General features: G+C 37.6%; 2 protein-coding genes across 2 annotated transcripts; both read right to left on the bottom strand.

Moving 5' to 3' along the window:
• Positions 1 to 1,555: 1,555 nt before the first annotated feature.
• Positions 1,556 to 4,658, bottom strand: psmb1 (proteasome 20S subunit beta 1). The gene is made up of 6 exons (XM_042498548.2): positions 4,464 to 4,658; positions 4,009 to 4,116; positions 3,115 to 3,196; positions 2,684 to 2,813; positions 2,317 to 2,423; positions 1,556 to 2,177 (listed from the first exon to the last, which is right to left on the bottom strand). Exons 1-6 carry the CDS (start codon positions 4,562 to 4,564, stop codon positions 1,992 to 1,994), a joined length of 714 nt encoding a protein of 237 aa, XP_042354482.1. The 5' UTR covers positions 4,565 to 4,658; the 3' UTR covers positions 1,556 to 1,991.
• Positions 4,659 to 5,711: 1,053 nt separating this feature from the next.
• phf10 (PHD finger protein 10) lies at positions 5,712 to 17,535 on the bottom strand. Its single transcript, XM_042498140.2, has 12 exons — positions 17,381 to 17,535; positions 16,023 to 16,135; positions 15,449 to 15,579; positions 15,042 to 15,125; positions 14,728 to 14,852; positions 14,464 to 14,613; positions 14,248 to 14,357; positions 13,711 to 13,858; positions 13,315 to 13,461; positions 8,891 to 8,999; positions 7,838 to 8,026; positions 5,712 to 6,982 (listed from the first exon to the last, which is right to left on the bottom strand). The coding sequence occupies exons 1-12, from the start codon at positions 17,450 to 17,452 to the stop codon at positions 6,888 to 6,890; spliced, it is 1,473 nt and encodes a 490-aa protein (XP_042354074.1). The 5' UTR covers positions 17,453 to 17,535; the 3' UTR covers positions 5,712 to 6,887.
• Between the last annotated feature and the right edge of the window lie 1,118 nt (positions 17,536 to 18,653).

Below are 18,653 nucleotides of genomic sequence, written 5' to 3'. Positions count from 1 at the left end.
TGTTTAAGCGTTGTTTCTTTTTGCTGAGCATCGATACAACAGTTTTCACTCTTTCAGGTGATACAGAATAACATCACAAGTGTAAAATTATTAAACAGAGCAGTTCAGTCTTTATTCAGCTGGAACCTGGTGTTTGTTCTGTACAACGGAGGTTATACATTGTGGGTTTTTTTTAGTAAAAAAAGACAATTTTAAAAAAATGTGAGAAAAGTAACCATCGGACACACCACAAAACTGGTTGGATAATATTGAGGTTTCATTTGTCACTCCTGAGCAGAGGCAGTATGAGGATACTGCAGGAAAATGGAGACAAAGCCACAAAACTGTTTACAACACAATGCAAAAAAAGATTTATTACTATAAATTTAATACTAATACAGTAAGTAAGCCTTTTTCTCAGCTGACATTTTGACAAATCAGGATAAGAACAGTGTTAATTAATGACATTTAAATTAGATGCATTGTACATTCAAGTTTACCATTTCCACAGCCCTGCAGCCCGGCTATCAACACCAGCTGTTTCCCCCAATCTGTACTACATACTAATCATCATAGTACACTATTTTAGTAGTTATTATGCATAAATATCAACCAACTTTCCCCTTTTATATCATCAGGAAATGAAATGTGGTATTGGATGTCAATCTAATTACAACTTTGGAAAGATATTTTTAATCCGATATAATGAGACATCAAAATGTTTTTCCTTAGATTTAAAGCCTGTTTTTTTCAGGATTTCTGACCTAAAATGTATTAATAATCATTTATGCATTGCATTGTGGGAGAACACTGCCCATCAACAGCACACTCAAAAATGTATGTAGTATGCTCTGAGTGGTCACCGTTCAGCGTGAACACACCAAATACTGAAAAAAAAGTGCCAGAACTAGGACATCTAAATGGAATTCAGCCATCAATGATGTGGTCAGCCTGTAGTCTGTGGGAGCAACTTTAATATGAGCGTGTGTGTGTGTATATGTGTGTATGATATAACATGTTGTAGTAATTACAGATAGCTGAACCTCTGGGGAAATGCATTTGAATAAATTTGTAAATAAGTAGGGAGAAATGTTGAGAAAGCAACATTTATAATTATCATTATTGCACTGAAAATTATGTTACAGAATTATTGTTTTTAAGCACTTTTCCAAGCCCTTTACTAGTTTGTTTTTGCTTTTCTACTTTTTTATTATTGTTTTGTGCTAATTTCCAGTAAATGTTCTTGTATTTGGGTAATTTCTTTTCATGTTGCTCATTGCCTTCTTCCCAGGTTTCTGAAAGACAAGGCTACAACAACGCAAAAGAGAAAGAAAATTCTGTGAGCTTTTCACATTTGTAATGTCCAACAAACTCTACACACTAAAAGTAACAGTCTTAATTAGTAAATGTGGTAAGTCATAGGAGGGTGTCTTGCAGGTAGGTTGGAAGGTGTTGTATGGAGTCCAAAACTAGGCCAAAAAGAAAAACGTATTTTATGACAAAATTGTGAGCAACACAAGCCGCTCAAGCTGTAGCGTCCATGTGTGCAGGACATGAAATAAACAAGAAGACCCACTTCTTCCAATTCTTTATATTTATTAAGAATGTAAAAATAACAGCAGAGTATGTATCCTTCAGAAACATAATGCATCTCAAACAGAGGAAGAGTCTAGGCAGGTTGAATGAGTGAAGAGAGAGTTTCTGGCTTCTCAAGAACAGGAGTGCTGATCTAGAATCAGGTTACTAGACCACAAATACGAGGATGTAATAATAACAGAGACTGAAGTTGATAACTGTGGAAAGCAGCAGAAAAAAAATATGTAAATTGTAAGAGGACATTAAAAAAAAGGAAAATCCGCTTCCAAGGTTGAACCTGGCTGAAAAGGCCAATAGAAACAGTTTCTGGAACAACACTCCTATTTTAAGAAACTTCCTGTAAAGGGGCCAAAACCAACAGGTGAGTGTGGAAAGAACAGACCAAAGAGAAAAGCAGAGAGAGAGAAACATCCTCCTCAGTCCTTCCTCAGAGGTATAGTCTGCTCACTGATGCCCTCTTTAGTGATGATGCAGACTCGAAGAGCGTCCCCGGTGTAGACATCTCTCTCTGCGGCCGAGATGAAGACATCCTTGACCAGCTGAACCGCTTTGTCCTGAGTCAGAGGGACGTGCTGGACACCCTCCATGTTCTTGAATCCAATCTGTGGAAGGAGGGACATGAATGAAACTTGTCCAGTGTAAAGAGACTTGGTTGAGACACTGCATTGTCTGCATACCTGATAAGAATAAATGTAGTGGGATTACGGCAATAAGTGGTCAGCACGCAGAGCATGTTTTTACCTGGTTGTCCAGCAGCGGCTGTAGCATGGCACTTGCTGATCCTCCAGCCTTGTAGGTGTCTCTCTGGTAGGAGCCCACGGGGTCAAAACTGTACACTGCTCCCTTGCCTACATTAGAAACATGGAATATTGCAAATAAAAAGTTATTACATAGTTAAAGATTTAAATAATTTCCAGCCTAGACAATTTACTGTGTGATATGGTTAACAACATAGGCAACAACCAAACAACCACCGTGAACAAGAATCATGACTTCAGGTGAAATATGCAGATTTTTTTACTAACACAAGGCAGTGCATGTGCATACAAATGCTGCATTTACTCATTACCTTAACTCATCTTGATGTCAGCAGCATTAAGGAACCTACCCTCTTCATCCAGACCTCCGATGATGTTGTAGACGTAGTAGGGAAAAAACCTCCTGCCGTACAGGATGGTGGACAACATGGCTGCGATGGCACCACAGGTCATCGTCTTATTATTTGAGTGTTTGTACATCTGAGAGAGGGGAAGGAAAATCAGTGCAGACGTTAGTGACAAAGAAATAACCTGTGATATCCTTTGAAGGTCCTGTAGAGGTGCAGACTGCAACAGAGTAAAAACTTAAAGAGAAGTAACAAAGATGTCGTCCTTATAGTTAATTAGCTGTGGTAACACTGGACACAATCAGAGATGGTAGAAAGATTGTTGGAAGTCTTGGAAACCATTACAATCCTCACACACCGCTGGCCTGCAAGTAGAGGCAGCACCGACAGTGAAAGAGAGAGTGAAACCAAAAGATCACGCTGCACAAGCCCACCTTTAGTCTGGCATCAATGATTTTGGTCAGAGTCAAGCAGTCGCCATGGAAACCGCTGCAGCCAATGACGGTTGTGTCTGTCCTGTGAGAGGAAGGAGAAGCACTAAAATCAGAACCAATCAGAGCATCTTATTGTTCAACGTGGCAATGAAAAATGATCTTAGCCACAGAAATCAACTGCTGAGGGGCACTGCTACTGATCACTGAGCACCACGCAAAAACAAACTTGACTCTTGACGAGTTTCAGAGCAGAGCTGCAGTGACCTCAGTGGTTGCACTTCAATTTAGGGGTCAACCGATGTCGGTTTTTCAGGGCCAATACCTATACTGATTATTGGTCGTTTATGAGACAGATAACTGATGTTTGGAAATGATAGGCTTTTACTAGAAAAATGAAAATCTTTTTGTCAATATTCAGAATTTGGAGCATAACAAACTCCAACATAAACCTTTGTCTAAATTTCCTTCAGCAAATGTTGAAACTTTCAACCTCATATACAGCTAGCTCCCAGCAACTTTTTTTTTCAATAAAGCCAAGTGAAGATTTACCTTAAAAAAAAGTACCTTCCTTTGGTTGTACGAAATAAAAGTTCCTCCCATGCTGACACTCCCTTTGCACTTTTTAATTAATGATTTTTTTAAAAATCAACAATCCTTAAATTAAAACACTGATACAGATAATCAGCAAAATGCCAAATATCAACCGCAATAATCGGCCGGGCCAATAATCTGTCGACCCTTACTTCTAATCTGACAAAAACAGATATTGAGTTCAATTGCAATATAATTACAATTATAACGATGAAAGCAGTCTGTGAAGGGAACATTTCTTGATTCAGAAGTTGACATGGTGCTTTAGTGCTGCTCTACTATTCAATGACAGTGCAAACTTACAGCTTGTAGCATTTTGGAGAGTCGCGGCTGTGGATGGAGTAGCCTTCACTCAGCCTGGTGTCTGAAGCTACAATGGCGAAGTCTTCCCCAGCAACAGCTAGTACGGTCCTGAAAACAACAAAACACACCACGCCGATTAATTTATAATCTTATAAACCACCTCATCAAAGAGACAGACAGATGCTAACGGAAGCTAAGCGACTGATTCGAAACTGAAAGTGTAGGATTAGCTAATATTTCCCTTTCAAGTTAACTTAAGTTTCCATTTATCTTAAGATGAGCTTTGAATCTAAGTTAAGATATTGTACAAAGAGGCATTGCTCTAATCACTTTTTTAAATCAACTTCACCTTTGTTTAGTTTCAGATGCTAAGCTGGTTAGCTTGTTAGCACAGTCAAACTGGACGTAAACGTTAGCTAGCCGGCTAACAGCCAGCGGTGGAGAATCACACTCACCCTCCGTTGAAAGCGTACGGTGAGAACCGGTGCTCTACTGGACCAGTATAATGATAATCTTTCATTTTCCCAGGGTCGCCAAACGTTTGAGAAGAAAGCATTGTGACTGTAGGAAGCTAACGGTGTTTCAGATTCAGTAAAGTCGCTGTATCACCGCAATATGGCAGCCTCTTCTTTTACTGTCAGCACAGCCGCGTGTTCGCATGTGATCTGGGCGAGAGCGCCCCCACAGGCTGTTTGATCAAGCGCAGGAGCCCACAGTGACACAGTGAGACCATAAAGACTGTATACTCTGCTATACATACATACATACATATACTCACACACACATATATATATATATAATCTGTGAGTGAGACCAGTGATTTTACCCAGGTCAGAATAACTTTTTCTCACATTTCACTATTTAGAATCAACAAAAGCAGATACCAAATAGTTGCATAATCTAGATCTGCAGTTTGCTGGTGAGTGATATATATGACATGTGATGACAAATTGTAATATGATTTTAGTTTTGTGCACAGTAATTGAATCCATCGAAACGTAATAACATTAAAGGTCCAGTGTGTGGGATTTAGTGGCATCCAGCTATGAGGTTGCAAAACCTAAACTTCTGCTGTCTTAACCCTTTTTAACCTGAACTGAAATCAGTGGGTTTTGTTTGTTTTTTTCATGCTTAATTCAGATATGTTTTACAAGCTATTTAACCCATTTAAAAGCATGAGCAAATTGCTTTGACTTCCTTTGAAAATGTGAGGAAAAAGGCAATGAGCAACTTGACAAATGTCCCAGAAAAAAAATGGTAAAGGATGACAAAAAATAACTTTAAAAATAATTCAGAAAAAAGAGAAAACTAAATACAAATAGGTAAAAATATCCAGAAAACTGTTAATATATTTCAAATTATGTTATAGAAAAAAAGTATAACAGTGGTGTTTTTTAAATTTTATTTCAGCACTTAAGGAAAAAGTTTTTGTTTTTTTCCTTTTTGGCTTGTTTCAGGAAATTTTCTTGTAATTATTTATTTAGCTAATTTCTTGTTAATTTGTGGGCTATGGCTTGGTAATTGCTCATTGCCTCCTCCCCATATTTTTTCAAGAAATCCAATCCAATCCAAACAAAATGTAAACATTTCCTTAAAAATGCATATCTGTAATGCATTGGTAGTAAAAATCTACCTTTTCGCTAAAGTTTATTTTACTCTTTTGTATTTAAACTGGGATTCTATTAAACAGAGATAAATATGAGTCTTTTTAAAGAAGCTTTTATTGAAAAAACACTTCATAATTCAGTGACTATGACATTATTCAAAACAAATATTTCTTAAACAAACTGCTCACTGAGGGAGAATATAAAACAAAGAAATACAAAAAATAATAATAATAACTGGAACAAATAATATTTCAAGCCCGCTGCAAAAATATCAGTTGACTAATCATAGCTGATGGATATTCATTTTAATTCCGCTACAATGAGTGGTTACTTTTTTGTAAAATAATTAAATAGTGGAAGGTTGACCGCAAAATCAATAAACGTAAAGTGAAACACTTTGTTTCAGTCATCAAGACTCGCACATCTCACAAACAGCTGCTGCAGCCGTGAGGTCGATCACAGCCAGTGTCTATTACATTACACACATAACAAGCACCATGTCATTATTTAAGACAACACTTGGTTTAAATAAGATTGCTCTGTACTGGCCTGTCGTTTTAAATTAATTCTAATCAAAAATACCAGAAAAAATACAAAACCATACAAAAAAATGTTTTCAAAGCAAATGAATTACATCAGTGAGCTCTTGATTGTTTCAGTAGCACCGAATCAAAAGCACTGTTTGTTCAAATAAAACAAATTCCCAGAAATGCTGTGATACAGAAACAACAAGATACGTCGTTTTGATGAAGTAGGAATGCACTGATACCGTTAGTGGTTAGCAGATCACAGGATTCAGTGCAGTACATTTAGATGGATCTGATCTACTGTTTGGCTGTTAACATTATAAATGTAAGATGACTGGAGGTGATGCCTAATCTGGGGTTTTTTGAGCATTTATATTTGAGGTATAATCCCACATATAATTAAAAGTTTGGTTTTGAGGAGGAAAGTACATTTTTTCAACTGATTGTGATTCAGGTTATAGACCTGCCTGACTGATGTCATCACAGCTTTCATAGAAAAGATCAATACGTTTGTTTTCTAGTGTTAGCTTGTGTGTTGCAGACCTGTCAATCAATTAAGACTAACAGCAGGTTAAGATCTCGTGTTTGGGGTGTTAGTATTTGGTAGGATGGCTGCACTGTAGTTCATTTTTTCATCACAGTGATCCCATGTTTTAAAAAAATATGGCTTCTGAAAAATGGAATGATTGAACATGTGCTGTAATGTGCATTTGTTTGGTCAGAGTATCGCGGTTAATGATGTTCATCATTTTTGTGCCGACTTGGGCTTCTTGGGTGATTTGACTCCCTTCTTCTTGGGTGTGGCGAAATCTTTGTCGCAAACCTCACATACCCAAAGGCCTGAGGAGACGGAGAGGATTAATTAACACAAAAGAGACAAACAAAAATGCAAAATCACATTTCTAAAAATCAGGCAAACTAAGTGAATGTCTGTTGTAGAAATTTTGTGCGTACAAGTGAAATGTCATCATGAATAATAACTGTATGAAAGTGGATGATGCATCCATAACAATGGTACAAATATTTTCGAGGGCCTTGGAGTTCTTCACTGTCTGCATGCAGACATGTGAAGAGGCTCCAGGGTGTCTTAAGATAAGAAACTGTAAGATCAAAACCATGTAGATGTTCAGACTTTGATGGTATACAGATTGAACCACTTTAAGGACAAAGTTAAAAATGTCTGATTTTTACCAGAAAGTGGCTGAACCCAGTCCCACCCATTTTGGAAGACTGGTATGGAATAATTTTGGAAATATTTAAAATGGAAAAGCTGACCTTCTCTTTGAGGATTCAAAAGAATACATTCTAGTAAATCTGGAATAAATGGACATGTGCACATGGAAGTATTATATATTAATTTCTTTTGTTTTGTCTTTTAATGAAAACAAGGAAAAAATTAATGAAATTAGAGGAAATAACGGATATATAATTATCCTGTTATTTTGTACTTTATCTGCATTACACAGGCATTATGACTGTAAATACTGGGGAAAAAAATCTGTATTTTTGAAACTGTGGATGTAAAAGTCACAAATAAAAAGTTGTTTTTTTTTTAAGTCTGATTTTCAAGGTTTTCCAGTACTTAAATCTGTGTGTAAGAATCAAGTACTTCAAGCACCTTGTATGAACCCTGTGTATATGTGTGCCCATATCACATTATGCACGTTATGCTTGTGTCTGGAGCCATCCACTCACCAGTAGGTATGGAGTCCATGCCCACGCAGAACGTGTGGTATCCTCGGTCACATTTGTCGCAGAACATCATCTCGTCCTCATGGTGGGGCTGCTGACACACGGTGCACGTCTTGCACTCCATACACTGCCAGCGGTAAGTCTGGATCACACTCACCAGCTCCTTGCTCATGTCCAGGCAGGACGGGTGGCCTAAAGTGCACGGACATGGAGGCACATGCACAAAGCAAACATGCACACACATAAATAAATACACAATGCATGCGCACAGACACACACAAACAAGCGAGTGAGACAAAAACACGAAAAACACAAACGGACTAAATGTGAACAGGCCCTCCCACACACAATAATACACTGTTATGATATTTAAGAAGACTTGTACACATGTAGGTAGACAGTATTATTGAAACATCTAGAATCTACTCACATCTATCGTAACATAAACTTCAAAGAACAATATAAAGTTATAACTACCCATTGATATTAATCAGGACTGTCAAAAAACATAGTTTTATGGTGGCATGCATAGACCTTTTCTCCATGTTGTCTGAACTGCCAGATGAATTTAAGTAAACACTAAATTTGCCAAACAACCTGATACAACTTTCAGATAAATAAATAAACTGTGTGATAACAATGTCTTTGTGAAAACACAGTCAGTACAAACCACCTAAAATGAATTATATACAATACTCAAACCTACACAAGCTTTACTAAATGCTGACAGCATATAAACACGGCAGTATTAACACTTGCCTCAATGTATTTACTTAGACACAATGAAATGAAGTTGACTTTTGGTACAATGAACTGAACATTTCCTTTCACTGATGATAGAGATGATTCATTGGTCTGTTAATTTTAGGTGCCACTGATGTTAAACGAATGAGAGCCAGAGGGACAATTCATTTATGATTTCTGCCTATATTACTGATGGGGAGCACCATTTACACAGAAACAACAACACCTGTCACTTAAACTGATGAAACCGTGCTGATGTTGTACATATATAAAAACAGGGAAGTGTCCTTTAAATTAAAAGCGTGAACTTACCGCTGTTATCACATTGGAAGCAGTGAATGAGTGCCTCTGGTTTGCCCCTCTTGTTGGCCTCTTTACCCTTCTGGCAAATGCCACATATAGCATTGGGAATGACCTTAGGCTGCAAGGGCAGAATAATGCTATAAAAACCATGCTTATCCTGTAGTCATCGACAATATAGTGGTTAAACAAATTTTTAATGCCTAGGACAGAAAAAAACAACAAAAAGAGCACTTTCTCTGGACAAACGGAGGCTGTTTCTGTTTGGGGGCACAATACATGAATTACATTTTGACTGGGTTATGCACTTGAAACACAAACTCCATTATGAAAGCTGCCGTCCAACTAAGTTTGGAAGTTCTAAATGATACAAAGCCAGTTCTTCTTAGTTTTGTTTCTTTAGTTTTTCTTTTGTGTTTGTTGTTTTTGCATAAGCATTCCCAGGTTACTGGGCATTAGAGCAATACACAGAATTATTTCCAATAAACTGCAATTAAGTGTACGTATGACCATGACATTAACACAAGAAAGATGTATGGTATCTATCAGACTCTTCTGCATGCATGTGGGGTCTGTAACTTACGGCATATTTATTGTCACTGTGGTCAAGTGGTGGCTTACTTACTAGCAGACTGACCTTAAAGATCGTGCAGTTGCTTTCTATGCACTGCACCTTACAGTTCAGCAGGGGTCAGAGGGGAAAGAAGCAGAGCAGAAAGATAAGGAGGCTTGAGGACTTTTAAATCAGGATGTCACACAGGTAAATGGGGAAACGTTTGAAATTGAAGCCTCACAGTTAACATGGAGGATTGAGCAAGATTTAATATTTGGACTTCAACAGCCTGAGGGTGAACAGGAATAGTTAATCTAGTTCCATAATATTTGAAAGAAGGCATCTCTACGGCTGATATCTCCAACATTCAGCAACTCACTTCAAAACAATCTAGACTGATAAATAGCACAACAGCCATGAAAATATGAATTTTACATTTTTGGGGTGAACTGTTCCTTTAACTTAACTAAACTAAACAGTGTGACCCCAAAATCTGTGCAGTTTAAGAGCATAAAATATGTATGTGAAGAGGTGAGTTTGATTTACGACTGTCTTTAGGACACAGTAGTATCCCCAAAACAAACAAAATATGTACTTAGAAAATTCAATTTGCTTTCCGGTAATTCATGAGGTGGATGAGGATTTTTTTTTAATTTTAAAAATCTCAAGATAGTGACATCCTTCATTAAAATGCGAGAAAATGAGGAAGTGAGCATGTTATGCTAAACAGCCAGAGAAAATGGGTGCTATTGGTCAGTAAGGACATGGTTTGGTAATGATGACAATCAAAGACTAGAAAGAAAGCATTAAAACTAAACTAATAGACAGACAGCAGCAGGAGAAGGAAATAAAGAAAAAAGGTAGAGCTGGATGTGGCCCCCTGACTACATTTTCATTCATACTCACTATGCATGTGCTAATTATACACTCTATCAGTATTTCTTCTTTCTTCTTTTCCGCTGTATTACTTACATCATTAGTGAAAGGAGCGTCCCTATAGCTACTGTGAACTGACTCTTTACGACTATAAAAATGTATTTGTGGCCACATGAGATGCTTACGCTACAAGCAGTGTCCAGACAGCACATTATTGAGTCCAATGAGGCTGCTTGTTGCCTGTTCAGTCAAATCATCTCTTCGGTGGAAACATCCACACAGAAAAATAGAAAATGAGCAGTTCATGAAGTTTAATCCTGTTTTATTCTAAATTAACTGAATTTTGTCAACACAAGAAAATGCTGTATTTTATGCACATTAATGAAAGAAAACTCTCAGAGAACTCACTTTCAGGCATGTTTACTTTTATATAATCTGGTATCTTTTATATGGAGTCATAAAGCTCTAAACATTACGTATAATTCAGACACAGAGGCAAACATACTGAGACACACTTAAGTGGGAACTTCATACTGGCTGACCACACAGATTTTAGATCAGTGGATCATATGGTTTAAACATCATTTTTTTACTTTTACTGAGATTTCTATAATGTAATGAAGTGATTAGGTGATGCTAACCTGTTAGCTGTGCCTCACAACTTCCTATCTGCCTCTGCCAAACATCCATTCATTATCTAATGAAACTGAACTCTACTCAACCTTACAACTCATAGTGATAACTGTGGCCCTAATCAATATCATTCACTCATTTAATATATCTGACATACAAAGTCACAAAACTTTCTAAGCTCCTTCTAAGAATCAAACCAGCACTGCACATTCTCAGTTAGACTAAAAGCAATATCAAGGGAAATGTTCTTTAAAAAAACAAAAAAAAAACAACAACCTTATAAAATACTAATAACACATTATCTGCAGCAGCTGATGTTATTGTGATTTCTGTAATATGACTGTATGTAACCGTATCATACAATAAATCCAACATTTTTATCTCATATGTCTCATCTATGTATAAGCTACAGAAAGGCTGGTGAGCAGCGTCTTTCAGGGGGATTCATTTCCTTGAATCATAAACGTGTCAGGTAAACGCTGCAATACAGATTACACATATATGTAACATGCAACATGTATCAAATTCTAAACAATATAATGCTGTCAAGGGCAATAGTTTAACTCCGAACTTTGTTGTTCATAATTACTTTTTATTCAGGAGCTGGTTGCAAAATACCACACTATCAGTCATGAGGTCATCATTACCATTGCACATGCTGTGGATGGTATCCAGACCAGAGCGAGGTAACGTTAAACAGCTAGCAGTCTACAACACTGACTGCAAGTTTTGCTGTCACATGTTGGGTCTTTGTGGAGACATATAAGTCATTAGAAATGAATAAACCTCATCTACTGGGGTTTTTGAATATGTTAAACATCTATCACTGAAAAGGAGACTGGTGGATTTAAACTTTACCAGCATTTCACTTTGGCTGATATACCAGAGCTAGTAAATTATGGATCATACTTGACTTCTGTGTATACTGCACTGATGCAGATAAAGAAAATGCCTGACAGCTGTTAAAATACATCTCTGGGTCCTTTTGTACTCATTAAAAATTAATTCACTGATTCTAGTGAATTCTGGCTACCTCCATGCCATGCTTCGTATGGACTCAAAAGCATATTCAAAATGATCTGATGTGTAAGGGTTAAGTCAAAGTTAAACTTAAACTTAAACACACTGAAACTGTTTCAAACAGACACTAGAAAGGGACCATGCCCACACCACAGCGCTGAGCTGAACTCAACTGAATTTACCAAGTCCATCGTATTTTCATTAACCCTAATATGCCAGTATATTTAGGTGCTTGAATTTTTTTCTGCAACGTTGAGGATTATTAAAATGAAACAAAATTCAATGTGGCTAGCCCATTGGGATTTAGGGAACGAGTGATGCAGTGAGATTATACTATTTCCCCCATCTACAGTCCTTTTAACGTTTAGTTGAAACCATTTATATATCACATTTAACTAATTTATTTAAAATGAGTACCAAAGACGTGCCGTGACTGGGTGTTAAAGAATGATCAGCTGATGTGGGGCTTGACCAGCAGTCCAAACCCAGACAGACAGCATACAGACTACTTCTAGCTCAGCTCAGCAACAGTGTGAACAAGGTCAGCATGTCCTCATCTCTCCAAGATGACATTATAAACCCCAAGTCAAACAGCTGTCTGATACGTATTAACAGATTAACAGTACATCACATGGTATATAAACAAAGCATATTATAATACCAATACACACTTAAAACATTAGGGTTAAGTGTATTCTACACTTCAGATATAAATGTTAAAATTCTATAGTGTTAACATCAACTACTTTTTAAAAGCAACCACAACTTGTATGTGGTTTATATTTTCTATATCAGAGTAACAAAAAGACTTTTCTTTTCAAAAATGAAAAAGGAAAACTAGCAGCCAAAACATCCACTTACTTGTCTAGGAAGTATCTTTTTTGACAAGTGAGGACAGACAAGAGGTATATTGAAGACATTCAAAAGGAAAAACTTTTAAAGTTCAAATTTGTCTTCGCTGAAAAACCCAAAAAGTGAAAGTGCAGGGAACTGTTCCTTTAAATGTTCTTATTGCTCACAGTCTGGTACGAAGAGAGAGAAAAAAAAAAAGCAACGTGGCAAAAACTGAAGACGACAGGACCCCCTCTGTGTGTGTGTGTGTGTGTGTGTGTGTATGTGTTTGTGTATGTGTAAGTGTGTGTGTGTGTGTGTGTGTGTGTGTGTGTGTGTGTGGGACAGGTTGTCCCAGCTGAAAAGTTGACAAACTGTATAAGCCGGAGAACAAAGTGAAGAAAGGTAGGGAGGGGTGGCGGGATGGATGGAGTAAGGGAGTGGTAGTAGTAGAAAGAGGAGGAGGGGTAGAAAAGTGCTGCTGCTGTTGTTGGAGAAGAGTTCAGGTGCTTTTGTCCTCTACCTTGTACCCTGGGGTGGCTTTGTGGGAGGCAGAATGGCGCTGGTTGCCGTCTTTGCCTGGCGTGGATGTCCTGTCTTTGGCCTTGGACTTGTGTCCACCTCCTCCTTCCTGGCTCTCCACATCAGATGTGTTGCCTGAAGAACTGTCCTGTTCAGACAAACAGAAGAGGAAGAGAGAAGAATACGGGGTTTAACAGTGATGCACTATAATGTTTTTCCATGTAGATATCTTAGTCAGGTCTAGTAGAGGTAAATGAACGTCATGGGACCTGGAAGTCATCATGTATAGATTCACAGTGGTTTTAATCATCAAGCATCCGTACCACTAATCTTTAAAGGATGTATGATCTGACACAGACAGGCTACTAGAGTACTTGTTCACGGCCTGATGTCTTACAGATGAGTTCTTGTTCTTTTTGTCCTCCTTGCCATCCTCCGCGTCATCCGAGTCTGGTTCTGAGTCCAGCGCGGGGAGCTCAGGATCCAGCGGAGGCTCAAACAGAGCTGTGTTCAACGGCAAGTAACGCAGCTCATTGGGAGAGTACCTGTCATGCACATCACAATAATTTATCAGGCGAACCATTCAGGACAGCACTGACTACATTTACATGCACTTATATTCTGTTTTTTGGCATTATTCCAAAAAAGACTATATTTATTCAACACTATTTAAATGGATAATGAAAATGTGTATTTCACTAACATACCTGTTTACGGGCAGCTGTGCATACTCTGATTTTTGTGTGGTAACATGTTATTTATCACATTAAAATATGGAAAGGTGGAACAGCTGAGGTGGCAAAAAATACAGACTGATAGGCTATCCAGAAAACACAGTTTCACTACAGGAAAAATATTATGGATTGGGATTCATTTTCCCAAATACAAAGAAGCAAATTGTAAGCAAAACCAGGTATCTCCGTGTGTGATGTACCGTTTGTAGTAGTCTTGGAACTGTCCTGGTATGAGAGCCACAGGGTAGGGCCCCGTCCTTGTCAGCTCTGGAGCCAGCACCTTGAACCTTCCCTGGGGCACCTGGATAATCTGAGAAAACACACAAAACACAATGCATGTAGAAAAAGCTGACACAAAGCTCTTTTCTGAGTCCCTGTGCAAATCTCATAGAGTTTGCTTTCCATGTGGAGCTTACATGTGTCTGGAGGTCAAAGTAAGCTCTCCTCTCTTCCATGCGCTCCCTGTTGAAGTTACTGTTGAACTCTGCAGCTTTTTTAGCTGCCTTCTTAATGTACTCAGGAACCTTGCTGGCCTCCACCTTCTGAGGGTTCTGCTGCTGCAAAGACTGTAAGAGACATGCACATACATGCGTGTGGACTTTCATTAAATGCACTGCTCTGAAATAAAAGGCCGCAATTCTTATCAACCCCAGGATATTTCTTTTAGTTTGTATACTCACAGAGTACTCTTTTGCTATTCTTTGCCGCTCTCTCTCCTGCAGTATGACTGAATACTCAGAGTGTTTGGCAGGATACTCCTTTATCATCAGATCTATCACCTCGTCACTCCGCAGAGCTGTCAGACCTGGAAACAAACAAAAGATTCACGCTGTGCTCACTTGGACTGCATCAGGCATACTGATGACTCAAATATTATTTACAGAGTAAATCTCCTAAATAATTTTCCAGACTATTTTCACTTTATCGTAACTGCACTGTGTTAAGAGAACGTTAGGAGTTTGATTGGTCTGAGAGAGTTCGATGTGATCCCTACCCAGAGTACATTGTGTCTCGGTAATGACGTTCTGTTCACGCAGGTAAAGCTTCTCTTTGTGGGACAAGTCTCTTCTCTCCATATCTGCAGAGTGACAAAGAAACACATCACTGGTTGAGGAACAGCTTCACTCTTCATCAGTTCATAACATGAGTAAAGAAAGGTCATTACAGCAATGTGACAGCAGACAAACAACAAAACACAACTACTATTAGTGAAGGCAGTCCACCCTTTCTCAATGCCTGTATTTGTAGTGTAGTATAATCCCAGTAATAATACTTGTAAATGAATATGCACTTGCAAATCCAAAATATTATAATGTAGAATCAATAGCATTACATTAAAAAAATATAACTTTATTCCTGAACACTTTAACAATACAGTTTAGATTTTTACTTCAGTCTTACCAGGGTACTTCCTCTTGAAGGATGTGACTCCCAAATACTCGCTGACCTGCTCCTGCAGCATGTAGTACTCTCCTGTGTCATCTGGAGGCCACTTGTACTCTGTCAGGTTCTCTGCTGGGAAATATGTCAGGCTGGAGGAGGAGTGGTGAAACAACAGAGAAGGAGGATAAACTATTTAAAAAGATATGCATTAAATTGATGTTTTGTTATAATTATTTCATTTGTTATAATAGAGATAAACAGGTTCTTAGCAAGGACAACACATTCAACGGAAAAGCACACATAATAAAATGTGGAAATGGCATGTTTAAAATCAAGTATGTAAAAGGGGAACATGTGAGATCGAAGAGGGCTTAAGTTCAGTTACATCACATTCACGTCCATACAACTACATTTTAATGACAACTTAGATTTATATGGCGCCTTTCAAGAATCCCAAGGACACTTTGCACAATTGAACAAAAATACATCATAAAATATAGTAAAATATATCAACAAAATCTTGTAAGACCCAAAGTTATTAAAACTGGTAATGCTAGTTTAGTGCTCCATGCCAAGTATTAAGCAAACCTACCCAAGAAGATCCTGACTGGATGTGTCAAAGCTCCGGGAGCTGTCCCCTGAACCCATTCTCCTTCTTTTGGGAGGCTGGCTGCCATCGTTGGACTCCTCTTCTATAACATCCTCCTACAGAAGAAAACAACAAACAAAAATCATCATTTAAAAATCATTTATTTATTTGTTTTTTTAATCAATACTGATATAAAGTGATGTTTGTAAACCTCACAGAGCATGCATGTATTGACAAACTAGACTTCTGTGCGATAGGCAAGCAAAGTATAAAAAAACATTTAATTTTGCTAATCACTTAATTCACCACTTACTTTGCTGCTCTCTAGAGGGTGCTTTGCATTTACTTGTCTTATTTTCATTCTGGTAGAGAATTCACTATATCCAAAAATTATGTTTTGTTTGGGGAAATAGGTCAAATTCCAAGGGTGCTTAATAATAATGCACTAATATCACTCAAACAAGAACGAACCTCTTCATCATCATCTGGCTTAGTGTTTATCATTTTTACCCTTTTGACCTACAGTCCACCCAAGGACAGCCTCTATTCCACAATAATTACCACCTAACAAACAGTCACTAACATACTGTGCATTTAATGGTATTTGTCACATTCTAGGCTGCAGTGGAGGATTGAAAAAGGAAATGAAGAATCAAAAATTAAAAACAGCCACATCAATCAGTCTTGCACAAAAACACCAAAACAGTCATATATAAAAGACATTTACTATTAGTAACAAAGCTCAACCAAATGTGTACATTTTTAAACATCTTCAGACCTAAGTTATTGCAGAAGGCTGCATCAGTCCTTAAATAGCAGAATAAATATTAGACTTGAAAGTTTTTACTGAAACATCTTGGTTTTACACGTTTCAAGTAAAACACTGCAAGCCAAATATATATATAAACTGTACTTCGTCTGCCAGTAGTAATACTACAAAAAAAAGATCTAGTATCTAGTCCTAATTCATGTTCTTACTTTTGGGGATTTAGATCCTGTGAGTAGTGTAGTTAACGTTGGACTTTTTACTGAAAAATGTGACATTTGTCTGTTCATGTGGAGCTATTTATTAAGCAACAACAGTATGTAATTCTGTAGGAAAAAATAACGCCGGTGTCAAACAAAATAACACATATCATATGAACAAATGCTTGTAGAAATGACGGAGAAAATAGAGACGATGCCTAACATTCAGCCCACATTAGAAAACAATGGGGTGATGCTAACATCGCCATCAGTGTCAGTCATGGACGCAGGCAGCCGTTGGAAAGCTAACTAGCCGTTAGCTGAGCGAGCAACCATGCAGAGCTCCGTGAACAGAGCTAATGATTATTCGTGATTATTCGAAATACAAAGATCACCTTTAAGGATTGTGCTCCAGGAGTGGCGGGGTTACTGTCGCAGGGCGGTCTGACGGGGAGCACAGCAGCCATATTTCCCTAAAATAGAGGCTGCGGCTAGGCTAGCTCATTAGCAGGTTCTTCGCTTTCTTCTTCTATGGTTTATCTGGCGGTTTGTCATGCACGTTAAAGGTGCGTGCAGCCATCTACTGTACCGGGAGTTTTAGCAACAGAAACTAGAGGAAACTTTTTCTAAAATCATTTAGAAAAAGAAATTATCTTCTCGAATCACGTGTATTCTGTAACAGTGGCACAGAAACAATTATTACAATTTATTTTATAAACAGGCCTACATTTATTTAAATTCTTCTGGACTGTGATGTACAAACATGTTTTTGACTTGTTATGTGGAAATAATTGTTATAAAATAGTGTACAGAAAAGTTATTGCTATTGTTATTTTTTATGTTGGAAAAAAATATTTGTGGGGAAAAAAGGACTGAGAAATTAGAAAGTCATCAGGACTATGGCCATTTATAATGCTTTAAAAAACTCTTTTAATTTGTAAGTTAATATGTACCCCTTTTGTTGTATGTTATGGTATTAATTGTATTCTCACATGCCTTTATATCAATTGTATGATGATTGAATTAAGGAAGTTTAAAAAATAGTGGGGGGAAAAAAAGAAAAAAAATGAATTAAATTAATACAATAAAATAAAATCAATATCCCTAGAGAAGTAATACTCTGGATATCAAACCTGTTAAGGTACATACAGGTACATAACTGCCACCTTCTGGGCTGGAGTTTGTCACAGAAGCCACAGCATAACTTACAGCAAGTACCTAATATCGATTTCCCTATAATACACCCATGTACAATACCTGTGGAAAAAATGCCAAATGTCTCATCCAAAATTACACAACTATGTAAAAATACCTAAACGCTGCCTGGTAACATGTATTATGGGGTAAACGGGCATTTGGTGCAGTTCAGGATTATTTAGAATATATACAAATGGGAAAACAAAGTATTAATCAAGCAGTAATACTGATTACAATAACAGGCTATGTCAAATTTAACACAATTGACTGACAGGGGTCATATGGACATGTTTTTGTCATTCTTTAAAGTTGGCTGGAGTTAATTGTAGAAGTCATTAAGTCAACAATAATCACGCTATGGTTTCATAACACAAACGTTAAGCAAATAATTGAGTTAAAGAAAGACGAGGACAGGGGTCAAATTTGTCTTTTTAATTTTTGGCACAAGGACGTCTTGTGACGCCCTCTTCA

The sequence above is a fragment of the Plectropomus leopardus genome, chromosome 1 (genome assembly GCF_026936395.1).
Source record: "Plectropomus leopardus strain MGB_pleo_1.0 chromosome 1, ASM2693639v1, whole genome shotgun sequence".
Lineage (NCBI taxonomy): Eukaryota > Metazoa > Chordata > Actinopteri > Perciformes > Serranidae > Plectropomus > Plectropomus leopardus.
The sequence above is the reverse complement of the archived record's forward strand: the minus strand, read 5'-3'. Positions and strand labels throughout refer to the sequence as shown.

Coding starts and splice junctions, on each gene's coding strand:
- phf10 (XM_042498140.2), bottom strand. CDS start 17,452: ATGGCTGCTGTGCTCCCCGTCAGACCGCCCTGCGACAGTAACCCCGCC. Junction 16,136..17,380: donor CTGGAGCACAATCCTTAAAG/GTGATCTTTGTA, acceptor TTTCTTCTGTAG/GAGGATGTTATAGAAGAGGA. Junction 14,614..14,727: donor GAATAGCAAAAGAGTACTCT/GTGAGTATACAA, acceptor TGTCTCTTACAG/TCTTTGCAGCAGCAGAACCC.
- psmb1 (XM_042498548.2), bottom strand. CDS start 4,564: ATGCTTTCTTCTCAAACGTTTGGCGACCCTGGGAAAATGAAAGATTAT. Junction 3,197..4,008: donor TCTCCAAAATGCTACAAGCT/GTAAGTTTGCAC, acceptor TTCCTCTCACAG/GACAGACACAACCGTCATTG. Junction 2,424..2,683: donor CGGAGGTCTGGATGAAGAGG/GTAGGTTCCTTA, acceptor TTTCTAATGTAG/GCAAGGGAGCAGTGTACAGT.